Genomic DNA, 25,855 nt, shown 5'->3' with positions numbered 1-25,855 from the left:
GTTCGATTCCAGCCCCGGGTCAGTAGGTGGAGTTTGCACATTCTCCCCGTGTCTGCGTGAGTCTCACCCCTACAACCCAAAGGTGTGCAGGGTAGATGGATTGGTCACGCTAAATTGCCCCTTCATTGGATAAAAATAATTGGGTACTCTAAATTTATTTTAAAAAGTAAAAACCCCAGGGTGTGTTTGAGAAGGATTCTGGTCACCTGCATTCCAATTACAATGGCAATTGACATTAGCCTCAGTTTCATCAGAGCCAAGCTTTCCTTCCTGATTCCTGTCAGTCACACGCCACACACACACACACGTTACTGACACTGAAACATCGGAATAAACGGGATTGGAAAAGACTATTTCAGTCTTTCCAGTGGCTCCAGAATACCCTGACAACAGCACCATTTAACCAACATTTCTTCTCCTTTAGTTTAATTGCCTTTCACTTGCCACCTCTTAAACCAGTTCCCCAGCTTCTAGAATCCCCTGCACCTGATCAGCTTGTCTTTGGTTGTTTACACCCCCACCAGAAGAGAATAGAAATCCCATTGGACACTGGGTGGAGATCCAGTTAGCTGCTGACCCTGTCGAGTCTCAGAAGAGAAACAGAAATTCGCTCGGCCCGCGTTGCCTGCTCGCGTTTCTGCTGTTGGGGCAGGGGTTCTCACATTTGTTCATTAGTGAGCGTGTCAGCATTAATTGCCCATCCCGCATTGCTCTGAGGAGATGGTGGTAAGCCGCCTTCTTGAACCGCTCAGTCTGTAGGCTGCTCGCGCACACGGCGCTGATAGGCAAGAATACAATTAGGTGGGGGTGAAGACTTAGGGTCTTTGAGTCCTGCTGATTAAAATGGTAAATCTGTGGACATCAAACAGGCTAATGCTACAGGCTAGGCCGGAAGGACCCCACCACACACCAAACAGAGAACTGACTTTGGGAGTTGTGGGTAATGGGATATGGATGTTACATGTTGTTTGGAAGTAGATTATTTGTTACAACTTTCCTGCCAAGCCCGAGGCACATTTCCACTGTCATCATGAGGTAGCTAGCCCCAATATTTGGCAGACAGGTCGGACACTGCTCGCCACCTGGCTTCATGTCAGCTCTTCCCTGGTCTCTATGATTGGAGCACTAGAATTCGAACTTTTGGAATAATGATACAAAGTCCAAGTCAGACCCAAGCTGAAGTTACAGTGAGCCGTCCCAGCACCACACCTCAGGAATTATATATTGAGCTTGGCGGGGGGAGGGGGGGAATGCAATCTAGATTTACCAGAACGATACCTGGACTCCAATTAGGAGGAGGGATTACCAAAACTAGGGTTGTATTCCCTGGAATTTCGATGGTAAAGGGATGATATGTTAAGGAGAATGGATGGGACAGAGAGAGAAAAACTATTTCTGCTGTTGAGGAGTCAAATACTTGGGACAGAGTGTAAAAATCCGAGCCAGATCTTTCAGTAGTGAAATTAGCAAACACGTCTATACCCAAAGGGCAGTAGACGTTAGGGACCGTCTTGTACAATTGATTAATCTTGAATCTGAGATTGAAAGGTATATGGGACGAAGGTGGGTATATGGAGTTAGTTTGCAGATCAGGCATGATCTCACCCAATAGGGAAACAGGCTCGAGGGGCTGAATGGCCCTCTCCTGTTCCTACCAAATGCAGTCTCCATAATGGACAAAAATCTAGAATGTGGAAGGAAACTTTGCTGCCGTTCACAGTTACACCAGCATTCCAACTTTCCCAGTGTAGCCTCTCCAGCAGCTCCTTTTGAACATGTTGAATGTGTGATAGTTTGTTTGATCAAAGGGGACGCTTCATTCTTTACTCCCTAATCGGCTAACTTTCTGGCTTTCTGTACAAACCGAGCACATGCGAACACTGCCCAGAAACTCTTCCCATGGTGGAATCTTGTATTTGCTTATGAAATAGGAACACTTTACTGCACTCCCAACATTAACGGACACGTCATTCATTTGTCGGCTGTGTACTCAATGTTGATTGTCATTTTGGTTCTGAGATTCCCTCATAAAGAATTGAATTCCAAACTAATTAGTCACAGTTGCAAAATATTGGCATATTTAATGAAAACAGTAATATTGTTTACCACCACTCTTTCAGTATCATAGAATTTACAGTGCAGAAGGCGGCCACTCGGCCCATCGAGTCTGCACCGGCCCTTGGAAAGAGCATCCTACTTAAGCCCAGGCCTCCACCCTATCCCCAACCTAACCTTTTTGGATACTAAGGGCAATTTAGCATGGTCAATCCACCTAACCTGCACATCTTTAGACTGTGGGAGGAAACCGCAGCACCCAGACGAACCCCACGCAGACACGGGGAGAAGGTGCAGACTCCGCACAGACAGTGACCCAAGCCTGGAATCGAACCTGGGACCCTGGAGCTGTGAGGCAGCAGTGCTAACCGTGGCACCGCCGTGCCGCCCATATCAGCCTCATCCAGCCATTCTTCAGGTGCAAGCCGAAACAAAGCTTGGCAATCTGGGTTACCATTCAGTACATCACAGCTGAGCCAGATTATGTTCTCACCAGTTGTCCCTGACATGCATTGTGTAGCAAGAGCCACTGCTTAAGCTCGATAAGCGAAGCTGGGACAAGCTGGAACACTGCCTACATTTTTCAGTTTTCAGCTAAGAAAAATGAGGCCAATTGTTGCACTCGTAGTGACACCCCCCAGGCTGAGGAATAGTTCAGTACAGCCTTGCTGGTTTGCATGGCTTTGCTCCATATTAGGCAATGCCCTCAGTAACTGAGCATCTTGGAGACGACTGATGAAGAACCCAAGACCTTTTACAGTAATTTACATTCCCACTTACTTTTCTATACCATATTTATATTGGCCTGTTGCGCTGCATTAGCCAACAACTGTAAACCCAAAGCCTCAATTTCTTCTCATTTCATAGAACATAGAGTGAAGAAGGAGGCCATTCGGCCCATCGAGTCTGCACTGACCCAATTAAGCCCTCACTTCCACCCTATCCCCGTAACCCAATAACCCCTCCTAACCTTTTTGGTCATTAAGGGCAATTTATCACGGCCAATCCACCTAACCTGCACGTCTTTGGACTGTGGGAGGAAACCGGAGCACCCGGAGGAAACCCACGCAGACACGGGGAGAACGTGCAGACTCCGCAGAGATAGTGACCCAGTGGGGGACCTGCGTTGTGAAGCCGCAGTGCTAGCCACTTGTGCTCCCGTGCTGCCCTACTTCACAGAGAAGCAAATACCTTTCCCTATTCCGCGCCATTTTGTGCAAAACAGCCCAACAGAAAGGTTCCAGCTTGATAACTCTACACCTCTCCGTCTTGTTGATGTTGCTGTGTTATTAAGTCGCTCACAACCAAGATTATAAATCAGAATTTCACGTTTACATCCCAAAAAGAAAATGCTGGAACATGTCAGCAGCTCTGGCAGCATCTGTTGGGGGAGAAAATAGCTAACGTTTCAAATCCAGGTGACTCTTTGTCTTGTCAAAGGGACATCTGAACTTGAAACATTAGCTCTTTTCTCTCCCTACAGATGCTGCCAAACCTGCTGAGATTTGCCACCATTTTCTTTTTGGTTTCAGATTCCAGCATCCGCATTAAATTTGCTTTTTTTCCATATTTATATCCAGTTTTATAATCCCCTATATTTCACAGATGGTGAAGCAACAGTTTAGGTTAAAATTCTGCCGCCTCTTTTATTGCACAGAAACCTGGTGTCAAATCCTTTTCTCAGAAATGATTCAAACGAGAGGGTAAATGAACAAGCGCGACAAGTGTCCTCTACAAAAGTGAAACATCCCAGGGAGCATCAAACAAAACTTGGTGCTGAACCATGAGGAGATATTGGGACAGGCGGCTAAAAGCTTCATCGAGCGAGTAGGTTCTAAGTAATAACGCAAAGAAGGAAAGTGAGGAAGAGGAAGAGAGAGACTGAGGGAGGGAATGCCCAAGCACAGACTGTTCCCTCCGAGATAATCTAGTCTACTCCTCCATCATACCCAGGGTTTAGCACACTGGGCTAAATCGCTGGCTTTTAAAGCAGACCAAGGCAGGCCAGCAGCACGGTTCAATTCCCGTACCAGCCTCCCCGAACAGGCGCCAGAATGTGGCGACTAGGGGCTTTTCACAGTAACTTCATTGAAGCCTACTCGTGACAATAAGCGATTTTCATTTTCATTTCATCCTCAATGAACCACGCAGACTTGGTCAATCCCCTCTCCACCCTCACTCCGTCACCACTTTCAATGTGTTGAAAAAGAACAACATCAAGGAGACAAATATGATCTATTTTAAACCTGTTTGATCAAATAGCAATATTACAAATAGTTAAAAGTGAAAAGTATTTTACTCACGTGCACAAAATTGACTGGTCTTCACGATCTGTAAAAGAAATGATGAATAAAATTACATTGAGAGAGTGGATGAATTCTCCACCTACAATGTGTCATTTACATTCCAACGCAAGAGTTTGTCGTTTAATTTGCCAGTGAACCTGCAATGCACCTGAGAAACCTTCAGAATTAATAAATTATTACTCATTGATTCACCAAGCTTCACAAATGGCAGAGGTTTAATTTCAAAATCCCTTCATAAATTCATTTACATTTCTTCTCAATTGGAGAGTCTCACCACATGGACATTTTAAAATTTGGCTTCATTGATTATAACTCATTTCAACATTTTTGTATCTTGTTTTTACTTCCTATTATTTTTGATCAAACAGCTGACATTGTCAATCGCAACATCCTGATTGCATTTGTGGAGGCTTCAGTATAACAGTCAATGGGCAATAAATGCGGCCTTGCCAGTGTTATCCACATCCCAAGAACCAAAAACTCTTTGCTGTCTTTCAGCGTCTGTGTTTACACATGTATGGGAGACAATAGGCGAGGAATGTGGTAGTCACCACTGTTGTATACCCTGTACTACAGGTACGGAGGTAGATCCCTGCCTGCTGGCTCCGCCCAGTAGGTGGAGTATAAATGTGTGGGCTCTCCGAGCTGCAGCCATTTTGTCAGCAGCTGGGGGAGGCTATGCATCTCTGCTCAGTAAAGCCTCGATTACACTCTACTCTCGTCTCGTCGCAATTGGTAGTGCATCAATTTATTACGCAGAGATTTTATAACGATGGATCTCTGCATCAAGCCTGATCGCCTGCAGTTGCACCCTCAAGCAGAGAACACCAGGTCGGCCTTCGCCCATTGGCTAGACTTGCTTTGAAGCCTACATCGGATCTGCGACAGAACCACCCTCAGAGGCACAGAAACCCCAGATCCTGTACACGCGGCTGAGCTCCGATATCTTTCCCCTCATCCGGGACGCGCCTACCTACGCTGAGGCCATGGCGCTGCTGAAGGAAAACTACACTCGGCAGACCAACAAAATCTACGGCAGGCACCTCCTGTCCACGCGGTATTAACTCCCTGGTGAGTCTGTGGAAGATTTCCCTGCACTCTCTGGCGAGGGACTGCGATTGCCAGGCCATTTCGGCCGTTGAACATTCTGAACTCCTAATTGTGGATGCTTTTGTTACGGGCATAGGGTCAGCGTACATCCGCCAGCACCTCTTAGAAGGGGCTACCCTCGACCTCGCGGCCACCAAGTAATTTGTGATCTCACTAACAGTCACCTCCCGCAATGTACAAGCGTACGCCCCCGACCGCATGACGCCCCCCCCCTCCTGGACATCATGGACCCCGCCAGCAACCGTCCCTTTGAACGCCTCAGCATGGATTTCAAAGGGCCCCTCCCCTACACCGACCGAAACACGTACTTTCTTAATGTGGTCGACGAATTCTCCAGATTGCCCTTCGTCGTCCCATACCCCGATATGACGTCGGCCACCATCATCAAAGCCCTCAACATCATCTTCGCTCTGTTCGGTTTCCCCGCCTACATCCACAGTGACAGGGGATCCTCATTTATTTATTTTTTAACCAACAATTTTATTGGGGTATGTTTTGGCATTGCAAACAGTTACAGATTACAGAAACATGCAAACATCAACGGAAAACCAGCACTTCAACCAAACCATAATGCACATACCCGCTCCTCCCCCATAGACACTACCCGCTATTTATCCCTCCTACTCTAATCGCCCCCCTCCCCCGCTCTCTCCCCCCACCTCCCCTGCTGACACTCACTCTCCCGTGAAGAAAACGATGAATGGTTGCCACCTTCGGGCGAACCCCAATACAGATCTCCTCAAGGCAAACTTGATTTTTTCCATACCCAGAAAATTCGACATGTCCGAAAGCCGTAGTTCGGTCTTCGGGGGTTTTGAGTCCCTCCCTGCCAGCAGTATTTGCTGCCGGGCTATCAGGGAAGCAAAGGCCAGAACATCGGCCTCTTTCTCCCCCTGGACTCCCGGGTCTTCCGAAGCCCCGAAAATTGCCACCCCTGGACTCATCACCACCCTTGCTTTTAGCACCCGGGGCATGATCCCCGCAAATCCCTCCCAGTACCCCCCAAGCTTAGGGCATGCCCAAAACATGTGAACGTGGTTCGCTGGTCCTCCCGCGCATCTAGCGCACTTGTCCTCTACCCCAAAGAATTTGCTCATCCGAGCCACCGTCATGTGGGCCCGGTGAACGGCCTTAAACTGAATCAGGCCGAGCCTGGCACATGTTGCGGTTACTCAGGGCTTCCGCCCATACCCCGTCCTCCATCTCCCCGCCAAGCTCCTCCTCCCATTTGAGTTTCAGTTCCTCCGTCTGGGACTCTGCCCCCTTCATGAGCACCTTGTAAATATCCGAGACTCTACCCTCTCCTCCTTCTCCTCCAAAGACTATTCTGTCTTGGATCCCTATTGGCGGGAGGCGTGGGAAGGATGGGACCTGTCTGCGTACAAAGTCTCGCATCTGTAAGTACCTAAAGTCATTTCCCCTTTCCAGCCCAGCTTTCTCCTCCAAGCCCCTCAAACTTGCAAAGTTCCCCTCCAGGAACATATGGCCCACCCTCCTCACCCCCGCCATGTTCGAAACCCACCATCCATGTTCCCGGGGGCAAATCGATGGTTATCACATATTGGAGCCCAGACAGACGCACCCACCTCTCCTACATGCCTCCTCCACTGGCCCCATATCCGCAGGGCCGCCCCCACTACCGGGCTGGTGGAGTACCTGGCTGGCGGCAGCGGTAGGGGAGCCGTGACCAGGGCTGCCAAACTGGTGCCCCTGCACGAAGCCGCCTCCACCCACTCCCAGATAGACCCCGTACCCACCATCCATTTCATGGCTATGTTAGCCGCCCAGTAGTAGTTGATCAGACTCGGCAGTGCCAGCCCACCCTCGCTGCGGTTCCTTTCCAGCATCGCCTTCCTCACCCGCGGGGGTTTTCCCGCCCAGACAAAGCTCATGATGATTTTGCCAGTCCTTTTGAAGAGGGACTGTGGGATAAAGATCGGGAGGCACTGGAAGATGAACAGGAATCTAGGGAGGATTGTCATCTTTACAGTCTGCACCCTCCCCGCCAGTGGGAGTGCATCCCACCTCCGAAACTCCCTCTTCATTTGTTCCACCACTCTAGTCAAATATAACTTATGTAACCTGCCCAGTCCCGTGCCACCTGGATCCCCAAATACCGGAAACTTTCCCCAACCAGCCTAAATGGCAGCTCCTTCAGCCTATTCTCCCGGCCCCTTGCCTGCACCACAAACATCTCACTCTTGGCCATATTTAATTTGTACCCTGAGAACAGCCGAACTTCCTCAGTGTATCCAGTATATTTTCCATCCTGGCCAGTGGGTCCAACACGTACAGGAGCAGATCATCCGCATAGAGAGAGACCCTGTGCTCTATTTCCCCCCCCCCCCCCCTCGTCATTCCCTTCCACCCCTTTGCAGCTCTCAGCACAATTGCCAATGGTTCTATGGCCAGCGCGATCAGCAACAGGGAGAGTGGACATCCCTGTCCAGTCCCACGATGTAGTCTGACATTATCCTGTTCGTCCTTACGCTAGCTTTTGGTCCCTGGTATAATAGTCTGACCCAGTTACCCAGTCCCTCCCCGAACCCAAACCATCCAACTACCTCCCACAGATAGTCCCAGTCCCACTCCACCCGGTTGAAGACCTTCTCAGCGTCCATTGCCACCACTACCTCCACCTCCTTGCCCGTCGGGGGCATCAGCAATCTTCCCACGTTGCATGTCAGCTGCCTGCCTTTAACAAACCCGGTTTGGTCATCCCCAATCACCTCCGGTACGCAGTCCTCAATTCTAATTGCCAGGACCTTGGCATCCTCATTAATCAGGGAGATTGGCCTGTATGACCCGCAAGATTCCGGGACCTTGTCCCACTTCAATATCAGCGAGATGGGGGCTTGCGATATCGGCGGCGGCAGGGTCCCTCTGTCCCTTGCATCATTAAAAACCCTGGTCAGGACTGGTCCCACTATCTCAGAGAATTTTTTGTAAAACTCTACTGGGTATCCATCCAGCCCCGGGGCTTTCCCCAACTGCATGGCCTTTAGGCCCCCCCCCCAATACCTCCTCCGCTCTAATCGTGGCCCCCAGCCCATCCACTAGCCCCCCGCCTACTTTTGGGACGGTTAGTCCGTCCAGGAACCGTTTCATCTCCTCCGGGGGTTCTGAAGCTTATTATAAAAGTCCCGAAATACCTTATTCAGTCCTGGCGGGTCCTCCACTCTGCTCCCCCTCCCGTCGACCACTCTACTTATTTCCCTGGCCACCTCCCTCTTCCTGAGTTGCTGCACCAGCAATCTGCTGGCCTTCTCCCCATGCTCATACACCACTCCCCTCACCTTCCTAAGTTGTTCCATGGCCCTACTCGTGGACAGCACCCCCAGTTCCGCCTGTAACCTCCGTCTCTCCCTGAGCAGTCCTCCCCCGGGGACCCCGAATGCTCCGCGTCTATCCAGTGGATCTCCTTAACCAATCTGTCCATTTCTGCTCTGTCCGCCCTGACACTGTGAGCCCGAATTGAGATCAGCTCCCCCCCTCACTACTGCCTTCAGCGCCTCCCACAGGGTCGCTGCTAAAACCTCCCCCGAATAGTTCACCTGCAGGTAGTTTTGCATACACTTCCACAGTCTCTCACATATCCCCTCCTCCGACAACAATCCTACGTCTAACCCCCATTGCGGGCGTTGGTAATTCGCCCCCCTGACCTGCAGGCCCAGTGTGGGGCATGGTCCGAGATAGTGATTGCCGAATATTCCATATTTTTTACCTCCCTTACACAGTCCCTGCTCAAGATAAAGAAATCAATCCTAGAGTATACTTTATGAACATGCGAGTAGAACGAGTAGCCCCTTCCCATCGGCTGTCTGGCTCTCCATGGGTCCACTGCCCCCATTTGCTCCATGAACCCTTTCAGCTCCCTTGCCATTGCTGGGAGTCTCCCCGTTCTGGGACATGACCAGTCCAGCCCCGGGTCAAGGACCGTATTAAAGTGTCCCCCCCCATTATCAACTTACGTGAGTCTAGGTCCGGGATCTTCCACAGCACTCTTAATAAAGTCAGCGTCGTCCCAGTTCGGAGCATATATGTTCCACTCTCCTCCCCTCCAGCTTGCCCCTTACCATAAGGAATCTGCCCCCACCGTCTGCGACTACGCCCTCCGCCTCAAATTGAACCCGCTTATTGATCATAATTGCCACCCCCCTGGACATAGAATCCAAGTCAGAGTGGAAGACCCGACTGATCCAGCCCTTCCTTAGCCTAGTCTGGTCAGACACTTTCAGATGCGTCTCCTGCAACATAATTACGCCCGCCTTCAGTGCCTGCAAATGAGCGAACACACGTGCCCTTTTAACTGGCCCATTTAGTCCTCTGACATTCCAGGTGATCAGCCTGGTTTGGGGGGGGGGGGGGGGGGGGGGGGCGCACACCGCACCGCCCCGCACACCGGTCAGTCATAACCTCTCTCGGGGCCGCCCCCGGCCCATGCACCGCGCTTGGCTCGCCTCTTGGCTACCTCCACCCCTGACCTCCTCTCCATTATCTACTTCAGACCTTCAGACCCCTCCCATGTCAGCAGAATAACTCTTCTTCCCCCCCCCCCCCCCCCCCCCCCCCCCCCGGCAACATACTCCTGATAACCACACCCCTGCCATCTACTGCCTGTATTCACCCCCCCCCACCTGACTCCCTTGACTAGCCAATCTGCTAGCCCGGTGGCTAATCCCTCCGGCGGCCCCTTGTCCCACTCCCATTGTTTCCCCGTCCTCCTCCCCACTCCCCAGCGCACCATCCCCCACTCCGACGCACTGGAGCAGTCTCACTAAGATGGGAAAGATCAAACGAGATGTAAACATCAAACAGCCCGCGAGGCTGTTCCAGGTGCAATACCGTTCCCGCCGTGTTACACAGATAAGTGTTAACTTACATCCCTTTCTGAGCATTAATAAAATAGTAGCACAGTAACACAGTACCTGGACATCACCCACCCGAAACAAACATAAACACCATAGACATAAAAAACCCCCAACCAACATCTTTAATCCCCATTGCTAACCGGCCACCTTTATGTTACAATGAAGGCTCCAACACACCCAAAAGAACACGACAAAAGGTACCAACAACAGCAAAAAAGGAGAAAAAAAAAGAAGAGCATCCCCCCCCCCCACCCCCGTAGGCAAAAGCTGCCAAAAATACAACACATGGCACCTTGAAAGCAGTAAACAGTTGACAGTCAGTCCAGGCACAGTAGGCATTCCCCCAGACAATAATTCTCGGACTCTAGCTTGGGGCCGTGGGGCCTCTTTTCGGGACCAGCCCCTGATCCCTCGCAAAGTCCATCGCTTCTTCGGGCTCGGAGAAGTAGTGGTGTTGGCCCTGATGCGTAACCCAAAGACGGGCCAGGAACAGCAGACCAAACTTCACGTGCTTTTTAAATAACACCTCCTTAACTTGTTTAAAGGCTGCTCGCCAGTGTGCCCCCGTCCAGCTCCGGCGGCCGCGGAAAGGCTTCGGCCCCCATCAGCTGCATCAACAAGTCTGCCACAAACGCTGTGGCATCAGCTCCCTCAGCCTCCTCTGGGAGGCCGATGATCCTCAGATTTTTCTGCTGGCTCTATTCTCCAGCTCCTTTACTCTGTCCAGCAGTCTTCTCTGCCTCTCCTTCAACCCATCGACTTCTAGCGCCACAATCGTCTGCGCATCCGCCTGCTCCTCCACCGCCTCTCCCAGCTCCTTAACTTTTTCGTCCTGGGCATCCAGCCTCTGGTTCAGCTGATCCATTGCCTTCTGAAGTGGGTCCAAGTTATCCCGCTTCAACGACTCAAAACTGCTTTTTACCACCTGCAGCATGTTTTCCAGCGCGTGCTGGATCGCCGGGTCCGTAGGTCCGCCATCTTTGCTCCTGGGTCAGCTTCCCCTGCACCTCGTCTTTGTCCCTTCCTCTCCCGTTTTCGCTGCTTTCTGCTCTCCCGCGGTTCCATGCAGCTCTGCCCGTTCCTCAGCACCTCCGTGGCCGTCCTTTCAGCGCTCCACAGTCCCACAAAACCGGGGAACCAGGTCCTCAAATCCCGCCGGAGTGCGAGCCACCGAATGTGCGGCTCACTCACTCATTGCCGCCACCGGAAGAGGGGATCCTCATTTATGAGCAATGAGCTGCGCCAGTACATGCTCAGTAAGGGCATCGCCTCGAGCGGACGACCAGCTACAACCCCCGGGGAAACGGGCAGGTGGAGTGGGAGAATGGGACAATCTGGAAGGCCGTCCAGCTGGCCCTACGGTCCAAGAATCTCCCGGCCTCCCGCTGGCAGGAGGTTCTCCCCAACTTCCTTCACTCCATTCGGTCGCTCCTTTGCACTGTGACTAATGAAACCCCCCATGAACGTCTCTTTGCCTTTCCCAGGAAGTCCACCTCCGGGGTATCGCTCCCAACGTGGCTGGCAGCTCCCGGACCCGTTCTCCTCCGCAAGCACGTGCGGCTCCACAAGGCGGAGCCGTTGGTTGAGAGGGTACAGCTGTTGCATGTGAACCCGCAGTAAGTCTACATGGCGTACCCCGATGGCCGCCAAGACACAGATTCCCTCAGGGACCTGGCGCCAGCTGGGTCCCCCCCCCACAGCCCCCGCTCCAGGACAATCCGTCCTCCCCTTGGTCCCACCCGGGGATGAAGATGAGGTCGACACGCTCCCGGAGTCACCGGCGACCGAACCAACGCCTGCATCACCACCGGGACTGCGACACTCGCAACGGAGGATCAAGGTGCCCGAACGTCTGAATTTGTAAACTTTTCCTAAACTGTTAACCTATGCGTGTAAATAGCCTTCCTCCACCCCCGCTGGACTCTTTTTTTAATGGGGGGGGGGGGGGGGGATGTGGTAGTCACCACTGTTGTATATATCACGAGGTGTATTACAGTAAGACTCCTGTACTACAGGTACGGGGGTAGATCCCTGCCTGCTGGCTCCGCCCAATAGACGGAGTATAAATGTGTGGGCTCTCCGAGCTGCAGCCATTTTGGCAGCAGCTGCGGGAGGCTACGCATCTCTGTGTAATAAAGCCTCGATTACACTCTACTCTCGTCTCGTCGTAATTGATAGCGCATCAGGTAGGATTTCACTCGGCTGAGGTACCCTTGATGGTTGAATAACCTGTCAACACTTATTGCCAAGGCTCACACATGAATAATAGCCGAGTTACCCGAGAGATTGGCCTGCAAGGAATTATACCCCAGCTGCGAGTCAATGCCTTCTGATAAAACGGGAGGCGAATGTTGGTAAAGAACAAAAATTTACTGATATAGCGCAATTAAATTGACAGGTTTATGAGGACAGAAAGAAGATGTCTGCCAAATAGATTGCAATTTGATCCTACTGCTAAAACAAGAATACTGCTAGGTTGTGTTGAACTAAACACGCTTTAAATATCAAATCCTCCTCCAGTTAGAAATCCCCAAAGAGCGCCGTAGGTTATTAACTCACATATCATTAGTTCTCAACATCTGATGGCCAAATTAACATTTACTGTTTAAACACGAGAGGTTACAACTATACAGTGTGTTACAGTCAAATGCTACGCAACAGAGGATGAGATTTCATGATGTGTGGCTTTCCTGAATGAAGAGTAAAGTACGTTGGAAATGGGCAGAGTAGGGAATAGGAGGAATAGGCCACTCAGCCCGTCAAGCCTGCTATGCCACTCAACAAGATCAAGGCTGATCTTCTACTTCAATGTAATTTCCCCACACTGCCCCCGTATCCCTTGATATCTTTACTATCTAGAAATGAAAAGACAAATGCTTTAGCAGAACACATTTGTGCAATTGAAAATACTTTTAAAATGCCCAATAAAGTAAACAATAGGTCATCTGGATTTGGCACCAGTGAAACTGATCTACACCAGTTGCCCAAGACAGCCTCTCTGGCTACCAGGAGCCTCTCTGGCTACCAGGAGCCTCTCTGGCTACCAGGAGCCTCTCTGGCTACCAGGAGCCTCTCTGGCTACCAGGAGCCTCTCTGGAAATGCACTTTTTGATTTTCATTAAAACCAAAAAAGGGAAACGATAACCATGGTATGGTGTGTAATAAGCTATCGATTTAAGTCAACCTGTTTAGGGTGACAGTATACAGTGCACCAATTCCATATTTTGCAACTATTTCCTTGACATCCCAACCAACTCACTTGGGTTCAACTGCCCGGGTTCGGAAGGGTTCCATCTCAAACAACTATTCTCAAAGTTTCTGGCATCTCGCATGAAAAAGACAAGTGTTTTTGTTTTAAGATTAATGGATGGAAATATTTTTTGATTGCTCGGATATAAAAATAAGAATTCTTCGGTGAAATTGAGCGTTAGGTAAATTACATTTTGATCTCTGCTCGGGTTGTTCTGCAGTGCACTGGATTATCGCGGTAATCAGAAGTGGCGTTAATGCCATCAGTGCTTTTATTCACAACACGAACAGCAACTACACAGGTTGGTGTCAGAAGTGTGATTCTGTGCCCAGGAGCAGATGTGACTCAGGTTATTGAATGTCCTTAATGCTGACGATTGGCTGCCTGATTTTCACTTCCGTTTATTACTGCATTGACATAATAGCTGCTGTGATGGTGCTAGTGCATTTCCTGAGTCACTTGAGCAGGAATAAATATATTCACTGCCAGAAAAAGGAAGAGGCGGGATAGTTTAAGCTCAAGAGAAAATATAAACCCCACAGGTGGAAACAGTGCTGAATGCTTTCATTGTAAAAAGTTTGGACACTTTGGAAAGTTGTGCAAACTAAAAACCTCTAGGTACACAAGGGTCACGAGAGAATCTTTGCACACAAAGATTTCATAGAATTTACAGTGCAGAAGGAGGCCATTCGGCCCATCGAGTCTGCACTGGCTCTTTGAAAGAGCACCCTACCCAAGCCCACACCTCCACCCTATCCCCATAACCCAGTAACCCCACCCAACACTAAGGGCAATTTTGGTCACGAAGGGCAATTTATCATGGCCAATCCACCTAACCTGCACATCTTTGGACTGTGGGAGGAAACCAGAGCACCCGGAGGAAACCCACGCAGACACGGGGACACTGTGCAGACTCCGCACAGACAGTGACCCAAGCCGGGAATCGAACCTGCGACCCTGGAGCTGTGAAAATTATGCTAACCACTGTGCTACCATCAGTGAAATAATGAACCTCGGCAATGGAACAGCAATGTTTCCTGTTTGAGACCAAAGATGCAAGATACACTTTCAGGAATGTGGACATTTGTGTCAATGGACATATCATGGATTTCAAATTGGACAAAGGAGCAAGTGTATCAGTCCTGTCACTTGTAAAACAATGCCCAAAGCCATCCACAAGGTGGTTTCTGGCCCAGGAGGAATCAAGCTACAGGTCAAAAGGCACATTGCAAGCAGAAGAACAGAAGATATTGGTAATATTATATTGTTTGCAATGAAGAAATCTCTCTTCTGAATCAAAGATGGTATCCAAGGGATGGAGGATAAACTTGTTTTTACTGAAGCAACTCTGATCCTTCTTCACTCTGGGTCTGTTGAGTGAAGTGGAAGATGGAAATGGAATATACCAGTACAAAACTATATTCATCAGACAGTGGTGAGCCGTTTGCAAAGTGCAACCACACCTATTCATCCACCAACTGTACTAATCCAAGCTCCGAGCAGTCAAAAACATCCAGACCCATCCGGAGACGAGACGGAAGTCGACAGGGTACACCACTTCCATTTTGGGAGACATTGACCGTACCGCTACACCAGAGTTAGGGGAGTTTGAGGGAAAGTGCCTTCCTCACAGCTTCTTGTCCGAAACAATTGTTTCCAAAGGCAGCAGTCCAGGATCATCCAAGACTTCGCAAACAAGAGGCTACAAGGAGTCTTCAGTGCAGGAATAAAGGAAGGCGGACAAAAGGAACAAGGGTCAACTCAACAATCAAGGATAGGGGGCATATTAAACAGAGGGTTAAAACATGTAGACTCAATCATACTCAAGGTGGTACAGGAGCAAGGAGGGAAAGAAGGACCAGGCTTAGATCCAGATAGGAGATCCTTCCATTAAACATTTGGGAGAACCAGATGTTGAGAGTCAAGCTGAGAATGTACCAGATGCTGCAACTCTTACCAAAGACCAACCAAGTTAGAGAGTATTGGGGGGTAGGGGGTAGGGGAGGGGGGGGGGGGAGAGAGAATAGTATTTAAATAGAAAGAAAATGCAAATGTTGATGGGCGAAGACCTGGGGTGGAGGAGATGCAGTGCAAGATTGGGTTCAAGGCTGAAAGTGTTAACATATGGAGAACATGGTGATGTGGGAAAGAGCCTCTTCACTCTGAATCTAGGAGGAGTAATCTCATGGCTCAGGCAGAGGAATATCTGTCGTCGTACATCTGTAAATAATTACATTCATCCAACAAACCAGTTATTGTTCTGACATATCTCAGCATCTGCAACCATTCCTTAGCCAGTCACAATAAACATACAACACTGTCAAAAATACTCTTTGCAGTGTGGAATCAGCAATGAACTGGGTTATCTCCACAATTGACTTGGATTAACATTAATCTTTCCATGGTGTAATCTCACCTTCCTTCTGTAACCCCTCCTGCCCGACAAAGATCTTTATGTTGCTCGTGTACGCGTGACTTTAATCAGTCAATGAACAACCATGCCTACAGCTGTCAAACTCCCTCCTTCACTTCACCCTCTCTCCAAGATCCTTCTCAACAATCCTAATATCGCTTTATGCGGCCTGACGTCAATTTTTGTTTTTCAAAATTCCTTCGCGTTGTACCAATGCTGTTGGCTAGGCCAACATTTAGATTGCATAACCCTAATTGCCCTTCAGAAAGAGGGGGGTAAAACACCTTGTTGAACCACCGAATTAAAAAAAAAACTTACTGTTGGGAGTTTCCATCCGGTCGGAGTGAGGACAGAGTGGCTGCTGGGTAAGTAGTAAAGATTTAAATTGTTTGTGCAGGCCCATAACAGCTGATTGCTGTTCTTGTGTGGGGCGCAGTGGTTGCTGGTTAAGTGTTTTATTTTTACCTGTATTTAAGTTGGGCAGTTCCTAAACCCTAGACACTATACTTGTAGTGTTTCCCCACCCTTCCACCTCCTCTAACCTAAGGGGTAGAGTGAATAACAGGTAAGCTCTTTCCTTCTTTCTTTTTTGTATCTATAGGGGATGGCAGGGAAGGCAGTGCAATGTTCCTCCTGCAGAATGTTTGAGGTGAGGGACGCAGTCAGTGTCCCTGCTGATTTCACCTGTGGGAAGTGCACCCATCTCCAGCTCCTCAGAAACCGCGTTAGGGAACTGGAGCTGGAGCTGGATGAACTTCGGATCATTCGAGAGGCAGAGGTGGTCATAGATAGTAGCTTCAGGGATGTAGTTACTCCGAAGAATCAAGATAGATGGGTGACGGTGAGAGGGGTTGGGAGGAAGCAATCAGTGCAGGGGTCCTCTGTGGTCGTTCCCCTCAGTAACAAGTATACCGTTTTGGATACTGTTGAGGGGGACGACCTACCAGGAGTGAGCCACAGTGAACAGATCTGCAGCAGTGAATCCGTCCCTGTGGCTCAGAAGGGAAGGAGGGAGAGCAGGAGAGCAATAGTTATTGGGGACTCGATAGTTAGAGGGACAGATAGACGGTTCTGTGGCAGCGAAAGAGACTCATGGATGGTATGTTGCCTCCTGGGTGCCAGGGTCCGTGACGTCTCGGACCGTGTTTTCAGAATCCTTAAAGGGGAAGGGGAACAGTCACACGTCGTGGTACACATTGGTAGCAACGACATAGGTAAGAGAAGGGACGGGAATTTAAAACAGGAATTTAGGGAGCTAAGGTGGAAGCTGAGAGCCAGGACAAACCATGTTGTCATCTCTGGTTTGTTGCCGGTGCCACGTGCTAGTGAGGTGAGGAACAGGGAGAGAGTGCAGATAAACACATGGCTGCAGGGATGGTGTAGGAGGGAGGGTTTCAGGTATGTGGATAATTGGAGCACATTCTGGGGAAGGTGGGACCTGTACAGACAGGACGGTTTGCACCTGAACCAGAGGGGCACCAATATCCTGGGAGGGAAATTTGCTACGGCTCTTCGGGGGGGTTTAAACTAATTTGTCAGGGGGCTGGGAAAACGAGCTGTAGTCCAGAAGCCAGTGTTGAGAGTAGTGAGGTACTGGGGAGGGTATCAAGGTCGCAGGAGTGTACCGGCAGACAGAAAGGTGGGTTGAAGTGTGTCTACTTCAATGCAAGGAGCATCCGGAATACGGTAGGTGAACTTGGAGCGTGGATTGGTACTTGGGACTACGATGTTGTGGCCATTACGGAGACATGGTTAGAACAGACAGGGACAGGAATGGTTGTTGGAAGTTCCAGGGTATAGAAGTTTCAGTAAGAGTAGGGAAGGTGGTAAAAGAGGTGGAGGTGTAACATTGTTAATCAAGGATAATTTAACGGCTGCAGAAAGGCAGTTCGAAGGGGATCTGCCTACTGAGGTAATATGGGCCAAAGTTAGAAATAGGAAAGGAGCGGTCACATTGTTAGGAGTTTTCTATAGGCCCCCAAATAGTAATAAAGATGTGGAGGAAGAAACTGCAAAACATGTTATAGATAGGTGTGGAGGTCTCAGGGTAGTTGTCATGGGGGACTTTAACTTTCCAAATATTGATTGGAACCTGTATAGGTCGAACAGTTCGGATGGGGCAGTTTTTGTACAGTGTGTGCAGGAGGGTTTCCTGACACAATATGTGGATAGGCTGACAAGAGGGGGGGGCACATTGGATTTGGTACTGGGTAATGAACCGGGCCAAGTGTTAGATTTGTTTGTGGGAGAGCACTTTGGAAATAGTGACCACAATTTGGTGTCTTTCACTATTGCAATGGAAAGGGATAGAGCCATACGGCAGGGCAAGGTTTATAATTGGGGTAGGGGTAATTATGATGCGATTAGGCAAGAATTAGGGAGAATAAGATGGGAACAGAAACTGTCAGGGAAAGGCACAAATGAAAAGTGGAGCTTGTTCAAGGAACAAAAACTGCGTGTCCTTGATAGGTATGTCCCTGTCAGGCAGGGAGGAAATGGCCGTATGAGGGAACAATGGTTCACAAAAGAGGTTGAATGTCTTGTCAAGAGGAAAAAGGAAGAGTATGTAAGGATGAGAAAACAAGGTTCAGTCGGGTCGCTTGAGGGTTACAAGGAATGAGCTAAAAAAGGGCTTAGGAGAGCTAGGCGGGGGCATGAGAAGTCCTTGGTCAGTCAGATCAAAGGAAAACCCCAAGGCTTTTTACTCTTATGTGAGAAATAAAAGAATGACCAGGGTGAGGGTAGGGCCGGTCAAGGACAGTAGTGGGAACTTGTGCATGGAGTCAGAAGAAATAGGAGAGGCGTTGAATTAATACTTTTCTTCAGTGTTCACCAAGGAGAGGGGCCATGTTTTTGAGGATGAGTGTGTGATACAGGCAGGTAGGCTGGAGGAGGTAGATGTTCGAGGGAAGATGTATTCGCAATTTTGAAAAACCCGAGGGTCGACAAGTCCCCTGGGCCAGATGGGATATATCCAAGGATTCCTTGGGAGGCAAGGGATGAGATTGCAAAGCCTTTGGCTTTGATCTTTGGGTCCTCACTGTCCACGCGGATAGTGCCAGAGGACTGGAGAGTGGCGAATGTTGTTCCTCTGTTCAAGAAAGGGAATAGGAATGACCCTGGTAATTATAGGCCAGTTAGTCTTACTTCGGTGGTCGGTAAGTTAATGGGAAAGGTCCTGAAGGATAGGATTTATGACCATTTGGAAAGATGCAGCTTATTCCGGGATAGTCAACACGGATTCGTGAAGGGCAAGTCTTGCCTCACAAATATAATTGAATTCTTTGAGGAGGTAACTAAGTGTGTAGATGAAGGTAGAGCAGTTGATGTTGTATACATGGATTTTAGTAAGGCATTTGATAAGGTTCCCCATGGTCTGCTCATGAACAAAGTAAGGAGGTGTGGGATAGAGGGAAATTTGGCCAATAGGATAAGTAACTGGCTATCACATAGAAGACAGAGGATGGTGGTGGATGGAAAATTTTCAGACTGGAGACCAGTTACCAGCGGTGTACCACAGGGATCAGTGCTGGCTCCTCTGCTATTTGTGATTTTTATTAATGACTTGGAGGAGGGGGCTGAAGGGTGGGTCAGTAAATTTGCTGATGACACCAAGATTGGTGGAGTAGTGGATGTGGTGGAGGCCTGTTGTAAGCTGCAAAGAGACATTGATAGGATGAAAAGCTGGGCCGAAAAATGGCAGATGGAGTTTAACCCTGATAAGTGCGAGGTGATTCATTTTGGTAGAAAAATTTGAATGCGGATTGCAGGATCAACGGCAGGGTTCTGAGGAATGTGGAGGAACAGAAAGATCTTGGGGTTCATGTCCACAGATCTCTGAAGGTTGCCACTCAAGTGGATAGAGCCGTGAAGAAGGCTTATAGTGTGTTAGCGTTTATTAACAGGGGGCTTGAGTTTACGAGCCGCGGGGTTATGCTGCAACTATATATGACCCTGGTGAGACATTTGGAGTACTGTGCACAGTTCTGGTCACCTCATTTTAGGAAGGATGTGGAAGCATTGGAAAGGGTGCAAAGGAGATTTACCAGGATGCTGCCTGGTTTGCAGGATAGGTCTTATGAAGAAAGGTTGAGGGAGCTAGGGCTTTTCTCTTTGGAGCGGAGGAGGATGAGAGGCGACTTAATAGAGGCTTATCAGATGATGAGGGGGATGGATAGAGCCGACATTCAGAGACTATTTCCTCAGGTGGATGTAGCTGTTACAAGGGGGCATAACTACAAGATTCAGGGTGGGAGATATAGGAGGGATATCCGAGGTAGGTTCTTTACTCAGAGAGTGGTTAGGGTGTGGAATGGACTGCCTGCTGTGATAGTGGAGTCGGACACTTTAGGAACTTTCAAGAGGTTATTGGATAGGCACATGGAGCACACCACAATGACAGGGAGTGGGATAGCTTGATCTTGGTTTCAGACAATGCTCGGCACAACATTGAGGGCCGAAGGGCCTGTTCTGTGCTGTTCTATGTTCACCGCAGTCCTGTGGAGCACGGCGAAACATTTCAGTGCATTACAGGCTCCACACAAGTTGTTGTTGTAATTTATTTTGATTTCCTGCCATTTCCCAGTCTGTGCCTTTTTGCAACCTTCGCCAACCTTGCAAATTTCTTAAGCTGTGTAGTCACTAATCCCTTCAATTACTTATGAAAACACCATAGCGGACAGCAGTTTTAATGGGAATAATTAACATCCCAGCCAAGACAACTGGGTTTTAAAGCCTTTCATGAGCATTGTTCTTGGGAGTTTTATAATTGTTGTACTGTTTAAATAACACTGAACAGTTATTGTAAATCGCCCTGGTTTGTTCGAAGGTACCTTTAAAAGTTCAACAGCTGATTGTATGTATCGCTAGTCAGAAGGATAGGCTCAGGGACTGGGAAACCTTTTCTCAGGAACTGGGAATTAGTTTAATGTGTATTTTGGTTTGGCAGTCAGCAGTGAAAACTCCTGAAGGCCTGTTCTCAAGAGGTTTAGCACCAACTCGGGTTTAATTTATTTGTAAGAAGGTAACTCAGAGAGTTCACTGGACCCTGACATTCCCCCCTTGCCGAAATAGAAACTTGCTGTGATTTATTTTTTCTTTGTTACTTGCGGTGGAGGTTTCTGGTTCCGATTTAGTTTCTGGATGGCTTATGGTGCAGTTGGCTGGAAAACGCACTTGGGGAAGTGCTTTAAAAAAAAAGCTCTCTCTTTCGAGTGTGTGTGTGTGTGTGTGTGTGAGAGAGAATGTGGAAACCCCAGAGAAATCTATCACTATATTAAGCCAGCTCAAGAGAGGGATCGAGAGACTGCGTGGGCAGTTATGATTCAGCAAGACGGGTCAGTCCTGGTCAGCTTTTTCCTGTGATAGAACACAATGTCTCAAATTGATGGCTTACCAGTGACGTCACCGAAAACAGATGGAATAAATCCAACCCAACTTCTAGATACTTGGAGCAAATTAAACCGACAGACAGTCCGAGATTGCAGAACTTGTGAACTTTTGTTTTGCTGGTTTAAAAAATGCTGAAGAATAGGGTTGAGGTAACCCTGTTACAACCGTCCTGTCATGTTCTGTAACCTCCATCAACAATTCAGGATATGGGGGGGGGGGGGGGGGGGGGTCACATGATGCAAGCACGAAAGCGGCAGCTCCCCCCCCCCCCGCGAGATCTGCCTCTGCTCATCTTATAATTGTTTATTCGTGATGTACATTTCATATTGGTCTTTTCCTGGGATATATACAAAGAAAATAGAAGCAGGAGGAGGCCATTTGGCCCTTCGAGCCTGCTCCGCCATTCATTATGATCATGGCTGATCATCAAGTTCAATATCCTGACCCTCACCTTCACCCCACCCCCACCATATTTGGGGCAACACGGTAGCATGGTGGTTAGCATAAATGCTTCACAGCTCCAGGGTCCCAGGTTCGATTCCCGGCTTGGGTCACTGTCTGTGTGGAGTCTGCACGTCCTCCCCCTGTGTGCGTGGGTTTCCTCCGGGTGCTCCGGTTTCCTCCCACAGTCCAAAGATGTGCGGGTTAGGTGGATTGGCCAGCTAAATTGCCCGTAGTGTCCTAAAAAGGTAAGGTTGGGGCGGGGGGGTTGTTGGGTTGCGGGTATAGGGTGGATACGTGGGTTTGAGTAGGGTGATCATTGCTCGGCACAACATCGAGGGCCGAAGGGCCGGTTCTGTGCTGTACTGTTCTATGTTCTATGTTCTATGTCCCTTGATCCCTTTAGCCCCAAGAGCTGTATCTAATTCCATCTTGAAATTACACAACGTTTTGGTTTCAACTACTTTCTGTGGGAGTTAATTCCACAGATTCACCACTCTCTGGGTGAAGAAATTTCTCCCCAACTCAGTCCTAAGAGGTTTAGCCCTTATCCTTAAACTATGACCCCGAGTTCTGGACTCCCCCACCACCGGGAACATTCTTTCCGAATCTATCCTGTCTAATCCGGTTAGAATTTTATAAATTTCTATGAGATCTGCCCCCCACTCTTCTAAACTCCAATGAATATAATCCTAGCCGAATTAATCTCTCATGTGACAGTCCCGCCATCCCAGGAATCAGCCTGGTAAACCTTCGCCGCCCTCCCTCCATAGCAAGAGCATCCTTGCTCAGATAAGGACCACAAAACTGCACACAATACTCCAGCTGTGGCCTCACCTATTCCCTATACAATTGCAGTAAAACATCCCTCTTCCTATACTCAAAATCCTCTCGCTATGAAGGTCAACATACCATTTGCCTTCTTTACATATGTCTTGCGCTATGTTCATGGAGGTAAATTGTAGAAAATTGTGGTTTGACCGTGGCAGTGGGAACAGGCAGGGTTGGAGCCCAGCTTGTTGTGACATTGTTACTGGTGACCAGGTGCTGTGTACACCAGCCTGACGGCCCCCATTGAGAATGTTGTTCTGGATGAGGACTGTGGCTCTGTGGTGCAGGTCTTTCGAGCTCAGTTTGAAGAATTGCGAGGTATCCTTGGGAGAATGGTGGAGGCGCATTCGAAAGGCCACTTTTCCTGGTACGGGCCCGCCTTCAAGATGTTAAAATCCTGCTACATTCTGTAAAGGCAGGCCGAGTTTGGGAGTTCTCAGTGAATCTCACACAATCTCCTGATGGGACCTAATCAGTGTCCCAACATGACCGAAATTATGATTTAAAACAATCAATACATCTTAGACTAAAGGGACGATCCTTTAAAACAGAGATGAGGAGGAATTTCTTCAGCCAGAGGGTGGTGAATCTGTGGAACTCTTTGCCGCAGAAGGCTGTGGAGGCCAAATCACTGAGTGTCTTTAAGACCGAGATAGATAGGTTGTTGATTAACAAGGGGACCAGAGGTTATGGGGAGAAGGCAGGAGAATGGGGATGAGAAAAATATCAGCCATGATTGAATGGCGGAGCAGACTCGATGGGCCGAGTGGCCTAATTCTGCTCCTACATCTTATGGTCTTGTATTTCTATAGTGTCTTTAACCCAATAAAACATCCAAGAGACATTTCACCAGAGCATTATAAAACAAAATATATCAGCCAGTTACATAGCTAGAAGGAGCTTGATCAAAGAGGTGTCTTAAAAAGGAAGGAAGTGAGGAAGAGGTGGAGAGCTGTAAGGAGGGAATTCCAGAGCTTCGGGCCTAGTCCGAGATGTGGGGGTTTCATGTCCAGATGATACACTTCAGCTGGATGGGATGGAAGATTGCGGGGTTTTTAAAATCTTAATAGTACGCATTATTTAATCCTTGAAAAGGTCAATGGAACTACAAAGTTGTCAGTCCAAACTTGGAACTGAACTGTTTTGCTTCTTGCCTCTTGTGCAAGAACAATCAGCAAACACAGCAGTTAGAAGCCATCGCCTGGTTTTATTTGTATTTCTCAAAATGTTAATAACTTCCTATGTATACAGGCAGCGCCAAATTAATTCCTGCAACTATCTGCAGTTTGCAGCATTTCCTATCTAAACTCTGACAACAGGCACGCAACAGACAATAAATATGCTCCGGTTTTTAAATTGGTGTTGTTATTTTCAAACTCTGTACAGTAAGCCACAGTTTTATTTAGCTTTCATTTATAATACACAAGACACCACCCCCTTTTGAGAAAATCACCACCATCAGCAGTTTCTATCAGTAAACCGGTGCCTTGGGAATGTTTGCTAAGTATTCTCCTGGGAATCTCCGGATAAATGCTTCAGCATTCCTCTAGTTTCCTGTTTATCTCCTCAATGTTTTGCATTGGCAGTTTACTGTAACTTGGAATCAATGACTACCTTAAATGGAAGTAAAATAGGCAGAAGGGATATTCAGCCTGTAACAAGCTGATAGTTACTCCTGTATGTTTGGCTACGATAGCGGAAGATAAGCTTCTGTCTGATGAAGGAAGGCTGATCAAATTTTTGAAGCGGATAAGTTGGTGGCACAGAGGTTAGAGTGCGCCATTGTAACCGAGAACATGAATCATCATTTGCGACTTCCACCACAGCAAGTTCTCCGACCAAGTAGAAGTAAGGATTTACCTCCCCACAAAAAAATAAATAAAAAGGCGTGCCTGATGCACGATCAATAACTTTCGAAGCGAGATTGGAGTACAATTGAAGGCTTTATTGGACTAGATGTTTCCCCCAGCAGCACAGGTGCAGAATGCAGCAGCTAGGGAGACACAGACACTTATACTCTGCCTTACTGGGCGGAACCAGCAGGCAGGCTTCACCAATGATCTTACTGTCTCGGGTGCCTCCCACACCAATGATCTTACAGCATCAACCTAGGTACAGTAATACCTCTAATACTGACTACCACAGTGCCATCATACAGGACCCCAACATGGCACTAAGGGGCTAGTTGTGCAGCACTGGGGCCTGTAAACTGGCTGCCTGAAGCCAGGGAGTGGTGTGAAATCTAAAGAGCAAGAGGAGAATAACAGGCAGCACGGTGGCGCAGTGCAGTCTCACGGCGCCGAGGTCCCAGGTTCGATCCCGGCTCTGGGTCACTGTCCGTGTGGAGTTTGCACATTCTCCCCGTGTTTGCGTGGGTTTCGCCCCCACAACCCCCAAGATGTGCAGGGTAGGTGGATTGGCCAGGCTAAATTGCTCCTTAATTGGAAAAAAATAATTGGATACTCTACATTTAAAAAAAAGAGAATAACAGATCATGATAAAAATTACACAGTTAGAGAAGTTTGCGAGTAATTTTGGAACATCGAGCGTGTCTCAGCATAACACTCAACATTAGGAGAGTACAGATAAAGAGCACCGTTACATTGATTGGCAAGAACAATATAAAACTTCACCGAGTGAACAGGAAAGAAAGTCACACCCACAGTTTGGCAAATTTGTAAGGTGCCCCGCACACATGTCATGATAAACTGCTGTGCAAGTTGTGCATCAAGCTAGATACATTATTGTTGGGACATTTCTGTGTTTATATAAAAAGAGGTAAAACACCAGATTTATTTGTTGGTATAACATGCATCGTACATTTTACTTTCTTGGAAAACATTTCTTGTTTCTGACTTCATGTGAACTTGCTTGAGAAAGATTGGTGAGAATTCAATAATGGATGTAAATTGGTTAACTGAGATCAGAAGACTAAGGGTGCGATTTAGTGGAAAGGTTTTGAAGTGTCATTTCAGGCGGGTTTGGCTGAGTGTTTCTTTCTGGCTCGGTCGGCGAGTTCCCACCACTATCTAACCACACTTAGTCATTTTTTCAGGCCCCAGAGAGTTTCCCGCGGGGCCAGCCCACATTTAGAATTATTTTCATCACTGGGGAGCTGAACTCACTGGCCAAACTGGCACCTCAGAGATCGGGACACCATTTTGAAAGGGTGCCCTGATCTCCAAGT

The 25,855-nt window shown here is 48.4% G+C and overlaps 1 protein-coding gene across 3 annotated transcripts in view; it reads right to left on the bottom strand.

Annotated features, from left to right (window-relative positions):
* Window positions 1–25,855, bottom strand: part of myh11b (myosin, heavy chain 11b, smooth muscle) — a 165,522-nt gene that overhangs the window by 103,551 nt on the left and 36,116 nt on the right. For all 3 annotated transcript variants that reach the window (XM_038819567.1, XM_038819570.1, XM_038819568.1), the window contains one exon: window positions 4,359–4,386. In XM_038819567.1, coding sequence (XP_038675495.1) covers window positions 4,359–4,386 — 28 coding nt within the window. The remainder of the gene's footprint in view (window positions 1–4,358; window positions 4,387–25,855) is intronic.

This window comes from Scyliorhinus canicula, chromosome 15 (assembly GCF_902713615.1).
Source record: "Scyliorhinus canicula chromosome 15, sScyCan1.1, whole genome shotgun sequence".
In the NCBI taxonomy this organism is placed as follows: Eukaryota; Metazoa; Chordata; class Chondrichthyes; order Carcharhiniformes; family Scyliorhinidae; genus Scyliorhinus; species Scyliorhinus canicula.
Note: the sequence above shows the minus strand (reverse complement) of the source record. Positions and strands in the feature narration are given on the sequence as shown.